This window comes from Mytilus californianus, unplaced genomic scaffold (assembly GCF_021869535.1).
Source record: "Mytilus californianus isolate M0D057914Y unplaced genomic scaffold, xbMytCali1.0.p SCAF_5, whole genome shotgun sequence".
Lineage (NCBI taxonomy): Eukaryota > Metazoa > Mollusca > Bivalvia > Mytilida > Mytilidae > Mytilus > Mytilus californianus.
In genome coordinates this window covers 34,268,345-34,286,397 of record NW_026262701.1, presented here as the reverse complement: position 1 = coordinate 34,286,397, position 18,053 = coordinate 34,268,345, and the positions used below count along the sequence as shown (strand labels likewise).

Below are 18,053 nucleotides of genomic sequence, written 5' to 3'. Positions count from 1 at the left end.
ATTTTATAACCATTTTTAGCTTTTAGTGATTTATTGTTGCCAGAGGCAAATGTTTGATTTAGAATGCGAGTGATATGTGCAACTTTTGCAAAGACAATTTGGAGACACCAAGACAGTCCTCTATATGTTAAAGGTGAATTTTTTGTTATGTTGCGGAAATACCCTGAAATAGATATAGATCATTTAAAGTCGCCCTTTCAGTAAGGTACATTCACCAAATTAAAAGTACAAGTACTCGAAAAGTTTTAGTTCGCGACTTGTCCTGCTACTCATGTTATAACTGTCGTACTGAAACTTATTCATGTACTAGCGAAGCCGGACCTTTTCGTCAAAATAAACCTGTGCATGAAACGGAGGTAACTGAAAGACTAATTGCAAACATCGACGAAAACAGTTTCATTGAAATAATACAACCCGGGATTGTATTACCCGTTTTTACGGACGATCCAGGTGAAGATTTCTAAAATTTAAAAAGTACATCAGACGTTAGAAAACTTAAGCAAGAAACTATAGAAGACTGGGGAAATAATTTTGAAGCTGGGGTTCAAATAATTGAAGGGCTGTATTTCGACAAATTGTGTGTCAAGGAAAGTACAATTCATTTCAAATTAATCAAGGGTAAAAAAAATTATTCACTTGCAGAGTGTCGGATATATTTGTATTGGGGTTGAATCAAGATATGGAAAATTTACAATGACATATCATTATGTTTATATAACATGTTTCAAACATAATAAAATACACATCAAGCGTATGATCTAAGTAAGTACCGACACAGCAGACCAAAGCCAATTAACTAATAAAACCTCAATGCGTTGACCTTAATAGACCAATTGATAAGAGAATTACTAGCGTGAACAATGATTAGAGATATACAGCTAAATATAAATAAACCTTGACCGCAGATAATTGATAGCTATTAACGACCACTCGTATAAGAACGATCACAGACACTATACCATAATTACAAAAGTAGTTATTGTTGATATAAAGCCTTAAACGTCCAGCAGGAAGTATTTCAGATACCCAGTCTGATATTGTTGAAGTACTGAAAAAATATAAAACATGATAAAATAATTATTTTTATTATGCAAATATTTGGGCTTAAGGGCAACACGTTATGTTACAGAAAACTTCCTTGGCGTCATTGAATAAGAAGCGATGAATGTAAACTAACTGACGCCAACATTATACTTAACTATCCGAGCAGTGTGCGCGGCACACTGTGTGAATGCTTGAGGATATTTTTTCTCTAGTATCATGTAATTCACTCAGTTCTGTCATATTGTAAATCAAGAACAAAACAAATTACATGCTACCTGCAGTTGACACAAAGCACACAGTATGTACATAAAATGATAGTGTGTTCTCAGATAATTAAGGATAATGTGCCGCTAAAATACTGTGCCTGAGCTAGCCACATATCTTTGACAGAAATGCGTCACCATAGGGGTATTTGCATACACGTGTGTGTACGTCTACCAGTCTACTTGTCTCAGAGTACTTTAGCAAGCCGTTCCCGAGCGGTATAGCCTTACTTGATTTTCCACGTGGTACCGCATAAGAGTAAATCTTTGTGGGCATAGACCGACGTGAAATAGAGCTGTTGAGCAATCAAGATGAGACTATTCCTCGTTAAGGTACGTAGGCACCCTAACTACTCAGAAAATTTTGGGGAACGATATTATATTTGGCCAAAATAAAATATCATAGCCCAAAACGAAATATGTAACGTTATGTTGCCTGCCCAAGTTGCATATTGAGTAACCCCAAAATTTGAAGATGTTGTGCCTGATGAAGCCTTGTGTCTAGTTAAAATTAAAGTTGATCTAGAGAAAATTAATGTCAATATAAAAATCCTTAACCACAATATTGAGATCAACGTGAAAAGAAAAGACACAAGGCTAGGATGTAGGACATGTTACAAAGTCATAACCGATCGCGGATTTAATATCCGATTTAAATGTTCTACTGTAGCGTTTAAAACAATCTGATTTCCAAAGTCCCAGTGATTGTATCATGCTGTCCTCAATACCTTTAGAACTAGGGCTAGTGGCCGCACCTGATCGAAAGGAATGTCCGCTATAATCCTTTTCACAATATCCTAATGCCATGAGTATTGTTTTAAGCTTGCTTATAAAATAGTTCCGGGAAACTGGGTTTCCGATATTTCTTCAACGAAAAACGAATCATTATGCTTTGCGTTTATAGGTTTCGTCTTACACTCAGCAGCTGGAATAGCAATTTATACGAAAAAGCGATGTCATCAATCCTGAACAATGAAATTAATACCTTGTCGGAAAATATCTGTCTTTGTAGCTTTTAAATTTATAGTTACTTCGCTTTCTGAAACGAAACATCTGAAATAGCAATTAATACGGACAAGCGATGCCATCACTCTTGAACAATGAAATTATAATGCTGCTAGCCACGCCTGATTGAAAGGAATGTCCGCTAAAATCGTTGTCTAATTGTGTTACTGGACAAAATATCTCTATGCAGTCTAAATGGACTTCGGTCGGACAATAAATACTATTCTTGTAGTTGATACAATGTATTTGAAAAAATTACGTCGGTGAAATAGTAAGCTAACAATATGTCAAATGTAAATATAAACAGTGATGAAGATAATTTGTCAGCAAAAGTTCTAAATTGCAGTTTTTCACGCGATCGTATGTATTTAGGCCTCTTCAATAACTTCAGTTGATCATGATGTCAGTTCTTCACATAAATACGCTATAAGTATCACTTATATCCAATTGGTTGAATGAACAACAGATAAAGAGCTTCTCCTCCATATTCCAAATATGAAATAAAGAAAAAACGAATGTAACTGTGTGCACAATATCTGGTATCATTTAACATACTAAACCTTACTAAGTAATAATCAACCAAATTACAAAAAAAAAAAAAAAAAAAAAAAAAAAAAAACCAACTACTAGTAAGTAGTAAAATAATAGTTTCAATCAATCCAACTATTACTGTATCGTGACATCTGAACTTGTGATGAGTTAGATGTTTGCCCTATGTTGAAGTGTCAGTGTGACTTGAGATAAAGGACGGCAATAAAAGCATATTGTGATATTGTGTTATGAATTGATATATACCATATCCTTTTCTACTTGCTCATAGTATGTAATCGTTGTCGGGGACAAATGTATATATATTAGGATAAAACGTTAAGTTGCATGACTTGTCTATCATTCATTGTGTCATGGAACCTTAATTTCGTTAATTTTCCTAATCTGTAAACAGATTTACGTAGGTAAATTGATAAGGTCGTCGTTGTTGAATACTTGAAGGTTAATTGTTTGATGAACTATAACAGACAGTCTTAATGACTGTTAGTTTAATGTACAAGTAGTTTTGTGGACTAGAGGTAAATGATATTTGATGGGTGTTACATGTAGAAAGTGTCGAAAACTTTCATGAAGTGAATATAATATATGACATGCGGGAGAGTCGAGTATGAATAGTTACAGCGAATGGACATGTATCTGCTTAACTATGTAAATTTGGTAAAGTGTATATATACATGTATGAACATACATTTGTAAAATTGTAAATGTGAAATTGCATTTTTAAACCAATGCATAGGAAGAACCCCGTGGCTTGCCCAATTGTACCGCGATTTCGCGGGCATCATCTAGTACCATATAATAAATGTGTTGTAGTCCGATGATTTTACTCTCATTCTCATGATTCTTGTGAATCCGTAGCATAGTGTCAAGTAAGAGCCTCAATGCAGAACGTAGTCTTGTTGAGTGTTAACAATAATAATGTATCATGATCTATAAGAGTATAGTGTAACGTTTACTAAATACAACCTGGTGTAACATCTCTGTAGTCATAGTTCCATATGTACATGGTATACAAAATCTGAAGTCTATGTGCACGTGCTAAATCAGGTGATCACCATAAACATGTCAATGATAAAACAAATATTAAATAGAACATTTCACATTCAAGATGAACCTATGCACTTGCGAACCTTGTGTAACACAACAATTCTTTAAAAATAAAAGATATATATATGTATATATAAATAAATAGAAAGTAATTGTTTCTGTCTCTTGCCTACAAGCGTACGTTCTATGAATGTCGAAAATATATATACAACATCGTGAACTCAATTAGGCGCAATAAATTCTCTTCTGTAGATCTTATATCGAGTGAATGTGTAGATAATTCAAATGATCATGCTAAATTGCTGCTCGTCAGTTTCAAACTGCACGCATAATTTGTTGTATGACCAAAATATGAAATGAGATGACATGTCTATCGATATTAATCATTTAAAAATATCTATTTTAACGATAGCTTTCAGAATCAATGAAAAATCTATAAACTGACCTGTCTAGAAGATAAATTTGTACCAGATTCTCAAGAGACGTCTAAAAATGTTGGTATACCAGTGCAATCTTATCTGTAAGCCAATATCCACTCCGAGTCATTAGCAGAAAATATCGGCATTGACAGAAACGCAAGCGTAAATAACAAACGTGAAAAATTCTGACGTACGTTTAGTGTTGTATACTAGATATATTTATATACATAGTTGTTACCATTTGAAATTTAGCATCCATTTCTATATGAACAAATAATTCCGTAGCGTCTAATAGAACACATCACTAGTAATCAGCCTACTCATTTCCAAGTAAATGTAATCTCACAAATTGCAAAATAAAGCATTTATTCCCATCCGGATCCGTTTCGACACAATCTAAAGTGTCAAATATCGAGTATAATTCTAAATCTTCATACCTCTTGTTGAAAATGTTGCGGGTGTATAATATAAACACAATAAGTATACTGTCGTAATTCGTATAGTTATGTTGGCATTGTAAGAATAGTTATGAAATAACCGAAAAATTTGATTTGAATTTTTTTGCACTGCTACTGCTACTAGGTAATTAATGCAACTGACTGAATAATCCTGACAAAGATTGAAAATTAACACGTGCACCAAGTTCATGAGACGGTTAAGAAAACATTGCCGTCTCGACCACAGACATCATAAATCTAGTAATAAAATGTGTATCGTCCACCTAAATAAATAATGGATTTTTGACAGAAGCCGAGTCGGACAGAACATGAAACACTAATATAAACATCAATTAAAAATTTCTAAATATGCACCATAAAATTTTAGCAGCCTGTGATTAAAGTTTTGTGCTTCTAAAATTAGCTTTTAATTTATTTATGGAAAGCTGTATATTTAATAATTCCGTCCCATTTTGCCTTCCTACACCTACGACAATACAACATTTTAAGGGGAATTAAGGGTAAACACTGTAACCGATTTCTACAACTTGAGGTAATTCATGGTAAAAATACATCACAAAAATAACAGAGACAGAATCAACCCATAACATATAAAAAAACGAATGAAACTAACAAATTTTATTAATCGACGTCAAAATTTCAGAAAACACTCTTATATAAACATCAATTAAAAATTTCTAAATATGCACCATAAAATTTTAGCAGCCTGTGATTAAAGTTTTGTGCTTCTAAAATTAGCTTTTAATTTATTTATGGAAAGCTGTATATTTAATAATTCCGTCCCATTTTGCCTTCCTACACCTACGACAATACAACATTTTAAGGGGAATTAAGGGTAAACACTGTAACCGATTTCTACAACTTGAGGTAATTCATGGTAAAAATACATCACAAAAATAACAGAGACAGAATCAACCCATAACATATAAAATCAAAGTACTGAAGTACTGAACATCGGATGACCACAAGTTCTTGAGGATGGTCAAAAGCACTTGTCTCAGAAAAAAAACAACATATCTCTTTACCTGAAACTGAGGTTAATGTACAGAGATATATTTTTTTCTAGAAAGGTGCGTGCGAGTATGATAAATAAATGACAGGAAATTCAACTTCACCGTAATACTATTATATTGTAGTGATACAAATCAGTATACACTGATTTGTTGTTATATATTATATTTAAATAACAGTTATATATATATGATTTGCATCCGTTTGTATATCATTCTATTCTACTGTTCTAATAATAGTGCAATGCAAGTGCATGGTGGACACTTTTCTGTAAAAATTCGATTTTTCTAAGATTGGATACGAGTAGGCATTCATATTTTCCCGCAAAAACAATTACAGAGTTACCGGTCCTGTCGCAAAACGTTCTTTGAGATATTCTTCCGCATGCTTTAACACAATTTTTCGGTACGTGTGCATTGATATTATCAATGATTTTTTACTTATATATATATATCTAACTACAAAACATTTTCACATTATTAATTTATGTTGTAAACAAAAATATTTTTATCAGTATTCATTGAAGAGATGTATTTATATCAAATGACAAGGAATGTTATTTTGCACTCGTTTATGTGCGCATATTTATCATGTTTATAGATCGGTTACAAACCCAAAACTAATTTACATAATGGAAATCTAGGCGATAGCAATACATCGGAGTGACCTCAAGGTCATCGCGATGTAAAAAACGAATGAAACTAACAAATTTTATTAATCGACGTCAAAATTTCAGAAAACACTCTTTGACGTCCCATTTTTGGTGTAACGTCGTGTTGTAGGAACATCGTGCACAACGTATTATCCACTGAGTCGGTGTACAGAAAGGCGCTGGCCTAATGGGCATTGAGTGTTGAGGTTCACAAAAACCAAATTCGATAGGGTTTGCTTATATTTGATACTGCGTGATTATAATGTGTTAGTCGTTTAAAGATCTTCACAGAGGTCATGTTCTGATTTGTTATAATGTACAAATATGCCGACTTAAAATACAATTTACGTCATTGCTTATTTATTGATTTTTGTTATTTAAATTCATAATACTGAAAACGCTGGTGACCCAGTTAATTATTGTCTATTAAAAGTCTCCATGATTTAGTATCGACACAAACAATCCCTAATCGATATCAACAATTTCAACATGTCAGGTAAGTAAGAAATAAAATATATATCAAAATAGTTATGGTCCATTTTTAAACCATGCAAATATTAAAATTGATAATTTATCGTATGAAATACATATACTGATAAAATTACAATATGTATAACTTGAATGGGCACGGTTTGTAAATACTTATTTCTACACCGTTATAAGGTATTTATATTGTAATTATCATGTTAATGTACAGGTAAAAATTGTGAAAATTGCAAAACTTGTGGCGCCAATTTTGAATGTTATCATTCGATTTTGTCTTATAAATGCATAAAACTTATAAGACAAAATACTCCATTAAACTTTAGTCTGCAGTTATTATGGTGATAATATTCTGTATCCAACTGTTTTCAGAACTCTTGAGTCGGGTTGCTAAATTCAGGAAATACGATTGCTCAACTCAGTATAACAGTTGGAATCACAAGTGTGCAATCTTAATATGTGTAATATGTAGTAACTGATAATTTATTTCTCTTGAACATTTTGTAAGTGAAACCGCGTAATATAGGTATTTATACATCAAGAGGAAACGTAAAACGGATTCCGAAGCACAATTAGCATGGGTTTTACTATTGGACAAGGGAAGTAAATATATATATACACGGTAGGTGTAGTGTCCGACGGAGATCGTGTTTTTTTTCAAGTCAAACTTTTTCGAGTGTAAATCAGGTTTTTTCGAGTGAATTTACATGCGATCAGATCGATTAACTGCTATTTCGCGAGTATTATAGTTTTATTCGTGACTGTTCATCTTATTCTAAAGCTATACATGTTTTGAAAACAAACGACATAGAATTTCCTTGTAGTTCACTTACAATATAGTGTTTTATATTGAACGTGTTTTTTTCGAGAGCAACTTTTAAAACGCGTCCGGGTTTTTCAACAAATGGTCCGGAATTTTTGTAGAAAATGTGAATAAGAAAAAAGACATTATTCGGCTTAAAAACTGACTTTTTCTAGTTTGTAACTGTAGTTTATCGAAGGACAGTAATATATAGTTTTATTCTTCGTAAGTCACAAAAACAGATTGCTATGTTGATCAAATTTAACCATTTTCAATTTAATGATAGCTTTTCGTTCTGAAAACATTTTACCATAACCTTGCAGTACTACGATATATAAGAAATCAATGGGTCCTTTTTAAAACGGTCTTAAAATCGAGTACAGGGACTCATAATCTTTTTAATTCCATTGCATGCTACCTTTTTTTTACAGTCAATAATATTTTATGATTGATATATAGTACTGTGCTGAAAAAACATAGGAGCAAAAAAACTAAGGAAAAGGAGTAAACAATCAGAAAAAAACAATATACATGTCATTTCGAGGCCTTTTATAACTGACTATGCGGTATGGGCTTTGCTCATTGTTGAAGGCCGTACGGTCACCTATAGTTGTTAATTTCTGTGTCATTTGGTCTCTTGTGAAGAATTGTCTCATTGGCAATCATACCACATCTTCTTTTTTTTTAATTAATCTATATTTTGGAATAAAGTATCGTAAGGCAAAATTAAACGTTTTTAACTTAACAAAATAATGTGGGGTTGATAATATCTTTTTATCAAAAATACTAATCTACCTTCTATGATCTTGTATATAAGGATCTAGCATATTTTTTACATTTATAACCAGAAAGGAAGTCTGTTTGTTTACATTTTTTATCATATTCACTCGAAAAAAGTGGTCACACTTGAAAAAACCCGATCAAATCACTCGAAAACCACGATCCCAGACGGACACTATACCTACCGTGATATATATATATATATAAACAAGTCTTAATTGAAAACAACGTTCAAACCTTTGATTGCGTTGGATAAAAACCGCAATTTTTAGACGTGTGCATGCAAAACAAATTTCTTGGTAGAGGGGTCTAAATACAGTACAAACAACATTTTCCAAAAGACCAAAAAAGTGAAAAAGTATATTTTAACAAAACGCATTTGACTAACAAGTCGAACAACGGATGTTCTAAAATCCTGCTGACTGCCATGGCGATTGCAAAATACACGGATTACCAGACCTAACAAACTGGATCTTAATTATTAATTTAATACCAAACAGAAAACAATAAACTTGCGGAAAAGTTGGTATACCGCAAACATGAGGTGCAAAAATTTGTACACCATATCTGGATTTCGACAATTAATGTCTCTTTAGTGATGTTAGGGATCGAAACGGTATTTGGAAAGCCATATAATTTTCCTCAATTAAGGATAGACTCTTGAACTTTGAAGAGTCGAAATAGGATGAACGGATCATATAAACCCGAAGGAAAATACAATACAAGCCCAGACGAAAAAAATATAAACAAGTCTAAATTGAAAACAGCGTTCAAACCTATGATTACGTTGGATAAAAACCGTAATTTTTATACGTGTGCATGCAAAACAAATTTCTTGGTAGAGGGGTCTAAATACAGCACAAACAGCATTTTCCAAAAGACCAAAAAAGTGAAAAAGTATATTTTAACAAAAAGCATTTGACTAACAGGTCCTGACTGAAGACCGGAGTAAATCTATAATATAAAAATAAGATGTGCATGGTATGAGACAACTCTCCACAACATTTTAATGCTGTAGAAGTTAGCAACTATGGGTCGTCACCGTTCGGCCTATAATACCGATAAATACACACACACACAAAAAACTAAACACAGATACATATAAAACAAAACTAAACCTGAAGAAACTGTATCAACTAGTGAACTAACATATGCCCCTTCGTCTATAGAAGCCACGCCAGTAATGAAAATTTAAAACAAATGTATGTCTGTTCTGTTAGGTCCCCCTTATTATGTTTCCAATGGTTTGTGTGTATATCAATGCTCATGAATCTGTTATTTGAATTGTTGTTGCACTATTAACAAGATAAAAGTATCACACTCATCACGTGACGTTACATTTGTGCCCTGACAGAGATATTGTACAGAATATCTACCCGATTGAATCATCTGATTTTTTTATTTTTTTATTTTGTAGACGTACGAATAACACTCAACCCAAATCAGGCATCGAAAATGCTTGAAGTTTTGTCAGCATTTCCAAATTTTAAGAGGCCAACAGACTTACCAGGTTTGTAAATAGTATGGTCCGTTCAAAAATCACACGAAGCGTATAGTTAAATTGTAAAATTGTATAATCTTCTACAGTAAAGAGGGTCTGGATAGGGGTCCTTCGTTTCTGTATTCTTCATTAGTTACTCTTCTTTATTCTTGATACCTTTGCCCATTATTCTCTATTCTTTCTGTTTTATGCCTTTTTTTCTCTATTCTTTATTTTTCAACCCATTTTTCTGGAGTATTGGCCCATTTTTCTCTATTCTGTAAACCCCTTCCAGACCCTCAGTAAAGTACGGTAAAGTAATACACCTATAGACAGCTATTAACGTTAACAATTGGCTGGTAACATTTGATATTTTATTGTATCCACTTATTAAAACTAATAGAAGATTTGTTGATATTCAGTAAGTTGTACCAAGTTTTCATTTATGTGTAAGATGAATTGTGGCATCAAAAGACCTTATTAAAGGATATATGAAAATAACCTTTTTACATTCGCCTAGAGTATATGTTATTTACTTTCTTCTTTGGTTTGCCTAATGCTAATGATTTGTATAGTGAGAAGGATTGGAATCTCGCGGGCAGTTTGCATAGATTGTATATAAAAAGCTGCGTATGATGAGATTTTGGCGAGATTAACCGTGATGCATCTCGTTTATCGTTTTAAGACATCCATTACCCGTTGAATCCGTGTCACTTCAAGATTAAAGTCAATATGTTGTGAGTATAATATATATATTTGCATGATAATGATACTTTTATATGTAAGTTTATGTCAGTTCTGATTAAGAAATCAGTAAACATCGTTACAATACACATTATTTGCAACAAAATTGACTATGCATTTTCTCTCCTGGTCATCGTCATAATCCTGCTCAAAAAGGCTGTCCAAACCCCAACTTTGAGTTCAATCTCCTCCTTCAAAATTAGGAATTGTGTTAAAAAACTTTGATAATATGAAATAACTATGTTTGATACTTGAACTTTTCAAATTATATAGTGAAAGGTGCTTTTGTTGTTGTTATTTTGATGACTGTTTCTCACTATACAAATCCTTGGTTTAAACCCTATTTTAAAAAGTGAAATTTGAAGAGTAAAATGACTACGCATGCAATTATTTCAAATATTTCGCAAAAGAGAGGCGGAAGATATCAAAAAGATAGTCAAACTCATTAGTCGAAAATAACAGACTACAAAACACAACATAGAAATCTAAAGATTAAACAACAGTCTACAAAACACAGCATAGAAATCTAAAGATTAAACAACAGTCTACAAAACACAGGATAGAAATCTAAAGATTAAACAACAGTCTACAAAACACAGCATAGAAATCTAAAGATTAAACAACAGTCTACAAAACACAACATAGAAATCTAAAGATTAAACAACAGTCTACAAAACACAGCATAGAAATCTAAAGATTAAACAACAGTCTACAAAACACAGCATAGAAATATAAAGATTAAACAACAGTCTGTAAAACACAGCATAGAAATATAAAGATTAAACAACAGTCTACAAAACACAGGATAGAAATATAAAGATTAAACAACAGTCTATAAAACACAGCATAGAAATATAAAGATTAAACTACAGTCTATAAAACACAGCATAGAAATATAAAGATTAAACAACAGTCTACAAAACACAGCATAGAAATATAAAGATTAAACAACAGTCTACAAAACACAGCATAGAAATATAAAGATTGAACAACAGTCTACAAAACACAGCATAGAAATATAAAGATTAAACAACATTCTACAAAACACAGCATAGAAATCTAAAGATTAAACAACAGTCTACAAAACACAGCATAGAAATCTTAAGATTAAACAACAGTCTACAAAACACAGGATAGAAATCTAAAGATTAAACAACAGTCTACAAAACACAGGATAGAAATATAAAGATTAAACAACAGTCTACAAAACACAGCATAGAAATCTAAAGATTAAACAACAGTCTACAAAACACAGCATAGAAATCTAAAGATTAAACAACAGTCTACAAAACACAACATAGAAATCTAAAGATTAAACAACAGTCTACAAAACACAGCATAGAAATATAAAGATTAAACAACACGAACCCTAACAAAACCCGGCGGTGATCTCAGGCGCCCCGGAGAGGTAAGCAGATCCTGCTCTACATTTGACTTGACATGAAAGATGTCAATATGAAAATGTTAGTTATCATTTTGCTTATTTTATATATAAACATACTTATCTATTATTCTGTTGTTATATGTGATGTCTCAGCGACGTGTCAATCGTCTCCTATACTTGTGTAATTTCTTTTTGAAGTAAAGAATGTTGCGGAAATATATGACACAATGCCTTCTGTAATTTGCGTAGATTTAAATTTTTCTGTTGATCGTCGTAGGAAAATATTCAATCATAACAAGCAGTCCATAGCGGCTTCAGCTTTTCTAATGAATTTTACAACGAATTAATCATGTTAGTATTTAAGACAAAAGATAAAAGTGCCTTTGTAATAACATTTACATTTTTTTTTCAATTATGTGTTGGAATTTGTGTCATGAAGTTATGTTTCCCGTCTTTTCCATCACAATTAAAAACCAAGGTCAATTACCATTGCATTTTTTTCATAAACTATAATTCTTTAAATCTTATCTAACAATCAAAACATCACAACTTTGCTTGAATCAAGTCGAAGGTTGTGTTAAAAAATGTACAATTCGTACAATTGTCAAATTTGTTTTACAAACATTGAATATGTATACTGGTACTCAATATCGTTTTGATTTTGGACGATTGTAAAACTTAAAAAAAAAACCCGGTACCTCTAATGTTGACTCTTTGGATGAAATAAATACGAAGACAATTGCTATTCCTCTTTCAGATCATTTAAGACTATCTAAAAAACAAATCAAAAGGATAAGGACATGGCAGAAAACGGCGGCAGAGAATGCGGAGAATGCAAGTATTTATAACTGTGTGTTTGCAGAGCGAGCAACATCATGTTACTATATTCTTACAAAGTAACTCATTTTTAATACAAATTGAGTTATAATGTAGATCGATGACTTGCACTTAGAGCGGACTTTCGAGTTTCAAAGAATGCTCTAATATTGTAGAAGTCCAAGTTGTAATATCTGTTATATCTAAAGTCTAATACTATTGGTAAAAAATATTATATAAAGTTGTTTTTTCTTTCAAAATTAGTGTGTAATCTGAATACATGGACAACGTTGTCTTTCAAAAATAGTGTGTAACTTTATACATGAATAATATCTGAAACCTACGCATATTTGTCTATATTGTCATATTGTGTTGGTATACTACTAGTAATATGAAAATAAGATGTGGTATGATATCCAAATCAGACAACTCTCAACCAGAGACCAAATGACACCAGAAGTTAGCATTTATGTCATTCTATATTCAATTATAGCCATCATTTTCTCGGACAAATAAATTAACAGCTGGAGCTTTCAGAATATTCCAAGACAAGCAGTTACTCAGTGATGACGATGACAAAAAAAGTGAAGAAAAAGAGAAAAAAAGCGACAAGAAGACGGATTCACAAGTTGACGATGACGCGGATGACTCTGATGAAGATTTCGATGGCGATTTTGGAAAACTTTTCGGTGGTTTGGCAGGTCCTTCTGGAAAAATAAATTTAACTACAACGGTTGGAGGCAAACCCAAAGGTAACATATGCCATCTATTACCGTTTGTTCAAAATATAAATTCAAAAGATAAAATCAACGTCCTACTTTCTGCTTATTATAATAAACGAAACATTTATGGCAGACAGCAACCAACTTCAAAACGAAAATAGCACTTTTTCAATTTTGTGCATCCGAAGCGCCTTTATTTTTACTTTCAATGGGAACGTTCAACCCCCCCCCCCCCTTTTGTGGGCAAAAGGAAATATGGAGTATACATCAATTGGAAGTTGGTAAGACATGAATCAACAGTTGAAGCATGACACTTTTGAATCGTATTCTAACGTGTGGTCATTATTTAGGTAAGCTCGATGACAAACAATCACATGATTTAATTGACTGGCTTAGCCATTGCATGGTAGTTGAAATACAAAACGGAATTCATTTTTTGTAAATATTGAAATGATAACTGATATAATTCCTAATTCAGTTCCAAGCAACCATGAGACTTAATACAAATGATATTGCATAAATCCAAAACACTGTGTTCAATGACAGGGTAAGTGTCTACTGTCATGTATGCGATGCCTGTCCTGCAATTCCAAAGTCATTTCTAGTGGATAACAGTACAAAAAGCCAATCATGAAAGGTCTTCATTGAAACTTTCCTGTTTTTTCAGTGGACAAAGACACACCTCCAGAAGTTATCCCTTTGATGACGAGTATGGTCAATAAGAATTTGATGTACGCACCATACAAAGCTAATGCAGAAGCAGTAAGATTCTAATTTTTTTAATACAATTTCATAAGTAATTATTTCCCTGCCTTTTTGTCCCTTGAACTGACTTTGACGCCAGATTTATTATTACTTATTTTATTCTTCAGAAGAAAACAATAATTTTTTGCTCAAACTTTTTAAAAAAATATTTTTTTAATAATAAAGAGGACGTAATTTACTGAAACTTTTGGACGGTGGCGTAAGAGATATCTTGTAGGACTAAACCATTAGACTTCCAGCTATATGGCTTTAAAAAGACTTGCATGAAATAGTATTGAATAATCATATTAAGTTGATAAATACGCAAATTCTAAATTTTAATTTCTAATCAAATTAATCTCTTTTCGTCAGTGTTTGGCTAGTAATAACCCTAACAGTAGAAAAAAATAAACTTTCAACTCTGTGTTATGGACTTCACATTTTCAACTAAATTGAATGATTAAATGAGGATAGCTTATTGTCCGGTAGCACATATTACATGCATATTCTGAATTATAACTTTCTTTATATATAAAATACACTGCTTAGTTCTTGGGTGAAACGCTGACTTGAATTTAACGTTCACCGTAAAATATCACATGAATATTCGGGACGATAACATGCTGTTTACCTATATCATACGCTGAATCTTACTAGACTGAAACCCTAAGTCGAATTCAAATGTGCTAGCTTACACATTAACAGTCCGCAGAAATATATATCACTCTATTCAACCAATCTCTGCTCCTACTCATAAACACTGTATGTCTAACGGATAACAGTAGTTAACAATTCTAAAGTTTTGTTTTGAATCCACAATGTTCATCAAACGATTAAATTAAAAAAAGATGTTGTTTGCTCGACCTCCAGTCGCATATGTAACGTGCATTTACAGGACAAAAACAAAATCACGACAAAGTGGTTCGACCGGAATGAAGGACGGGAAATTTGTACTGCCACTTATTGTAGAAGGAATATTGAATAGGGGCAGAAACTTTACCTTGCAAAAGGCCAACTACGAACCCCTTTAAATAGTTGTTGCAATGTATCTTTAACATTTAGACCGCAAGGAACTCTTCCTCGACGAGGCATCTGATTTAACGTCACACATCTTACTGGATTATTCTGTTTTTTTACCACTCACACCGACAAAAGCACCTATTTAGCACGATGGATGAACTCCATATGATATGTTTCTATTTTCAAGTCATCGGTGGCATCACACGCTTCTTATCTTTTGTAGTGGTATAATATTACTATGATATATTGAACTTGAAAACTTTTATGTTAAAAGAAAAAATATAGGAATATTATAAGGTTTAGTCTTCCAATGTAAGTAGGTAACTACGGATAAGATTAATTTTCGGAAGTTAATGTACAAGATTTCAAAAATATATGAAATAAAAATGTAAGAACAAATTCTGAGTCAGTTGTTTTCAATACTGTCTAGTTTAAACATTTTCAATAGCTAATAAGGCCACATATTCATATCATGTTCAGACAGGAATCAAAATTGCAAATTATATAGCCAGGGCATTCTGAATGTAAGTTATACAATGGTATTGTAATACACAATTTATGTTATCCTTTCTTAGCTCGAAGAATGGATTGCAGAAAACAGACACACAGTTACTACGCAAGAAATACAAAAAAGAGAAAAACAGTTAAAGATCATTAAACGCATATTAATGTTGTATGATCAAGAGAAAGAAGGTGAAACACGTAAAATCAAAGAAGCAAGGAATATGAAAATTTTAGAACTCAATGCCGCATTCGACGATCTGGGAGATTTGCCACCTGAAGTTGAAACAAAATCTGTAAGTAAAATAAATGCCTTGTTTGTTCAATTACATACCATAAAGAATTATTTCGTGCAAATACGATGCAATATTTGGCCTATGAATTACCATAGGAATTAAATGATGAAACAATATATAAAGGAGAAATTTTATAACACAATATTACAGTCAGAGGAACCGTATATATCTGTTTCGTTTCTCTTGAAGTTGTACCGTTTTCATTTTTAACGCATATGCGCACAGCACATGGAATATCCTTCCGGTACGCTAGCTATAGAGGTCGTTAACAAAAGGATGGGAAGCCAAACACATGACACTTCTGTTGGCATCAAAACCAAATAAAAATAATAAGAACAACCAAAATGTCGTAATCGCACAAGACAAAAATGTGCATGTGACATCGATGTGAGTGTTACAATTGATCAGTAAGGAAGCAATATAAGAGCATGTTTCATATGCATTAGTATTTCAATCTTAGCTACTAGGGCAAACTACTTTAAAACTTGAATTCCGTTCTTATACATCGTTGTCTTTCAAATATTCGGCCTTGAGTGTCCCTGATGAAGGTAAATCCAGAAAAGCACCTTGGACGCATGAAATTTATAAAAGTGTTGTTTTCATTTTTTACAGCGGCTTGTGGACTATCAGTCTCCGATGGAATCATCAGCTCATGATTTATAATAAACCTTTCTAAAATTATCCGTTTAGTAATTTATAATTTATTAAGAAAGTAGGGTTTCAACTCCCTCAGACAAAGTTGGCTTAAGATATATTTGTTTATTATTTTATGTCCTTTTTGGTCATATAGCTCTCCGACTGTTTCAGTTCTTATGTCATCCTTGGCTTTCAAATAATCGGCTTTGTGTGTTCTTGATGAAGGTAAATCCAGAAAATCGCTTCGGACGCATGAAATTTATAAATTGTTGTTTTCATGCTTTTAACTAAGCTTACAGATGGATTACAGAAGTTGACGAATTTATTCTTCAAAAGGAGATATTCAAACAAATAAATCACGATTGAATCAGTATCTTTTGAAAGTTAGTTATTGGGAAGACTAGAGAAAAAAATATGTCATGACTACACGAAAAAATCTCAATGAATTTTGTTTTGTTTTGTAGAAAGAGTACTATCAGGAGGCCGATTTTAGCAAACTTATCCCGGGAATGATGGAAACATTACAAGGAACAATGTCATCACTTTTAATGGGTCTCGGGAATTCCTTGAACCCCAAAAAGGCATCAGGAAAAAAGGGAGGAGAAGAAGAATGTGCAGTTATGTGAAAGAAAAAGACATAAAACATTTCTCTATCTTTTTACCTGCATTTATTATGTATGCGACTGACATTTTACCTTTAAAAAGGGGGATAACATGTATCGTAAACTTGTTTCATATACCGTCTAGCATTGTACCTGTCCTAAGGAGAGAATCACATATTCATCGATTGTTTTATACTTTTTTAATATATTCATTTTGTATATTAAATTTTTTTTTGATTTTGTAGTTTTGCTTAAAATATATTATCGCTGTTGTTTATACATTTTTTTTGTACTCGATTTAATTTTGAATTGGTAAGCTCTTTGTTTTATGTGTGAGCTTATGCTTGTTACTAGTTACGAGCGAAACCCTGAGTGCTTGGTAAAGTTATATATTCCCTTAATCTTCTCTTGTCTCACAGCACGACATGCTGATGAGCGCTAGTTTCACTGTGCATAATATATAGGTACATCTTATGAAATATTACTAGATTACCCTGCGTAGGATTTCATCATTTTAGAGTTATATCCCCTTGAACCAATTTCTTTTATTTGCATATATCTTAAACATTGTTACAGATAGAATCGATCTTAAAAT

General features: G+C 32.5%; 1 protein-coding gene across 1 annotated transcript; it reads left to right on the top strand.

Annotated features, from left to right (window-relative positions):
• The first annotated feature begins 6,838 nt into the window (after positions 1–6,838).
• LOC127701046 (uncharacterized) lies at positions 6,839–17,735 on the top strand. Its single transcript, XM_052204818.1, has 7 exons — positions 6,839–6,944; positions 9,931–10,023; positions 12,879–12,955; positions 13,431–13,689; positions 14,327–14,421; positions 15,999–16,220; positions 17,321–17,735. The coding sequence occupies exons 1-7, from the start codon at positions 6,938–6,940 to the stop codon at positions 17,480–17,482; spliced, it is 915 nt and encodes a 304-aa protein (XP_052060778.1). The 5' UTR covers positions 6,839–6,937; the 3' UTR covers positions 17,483–17,735.
• Positions 17,736–18,053: the final 318 nt, after the last annotated feature.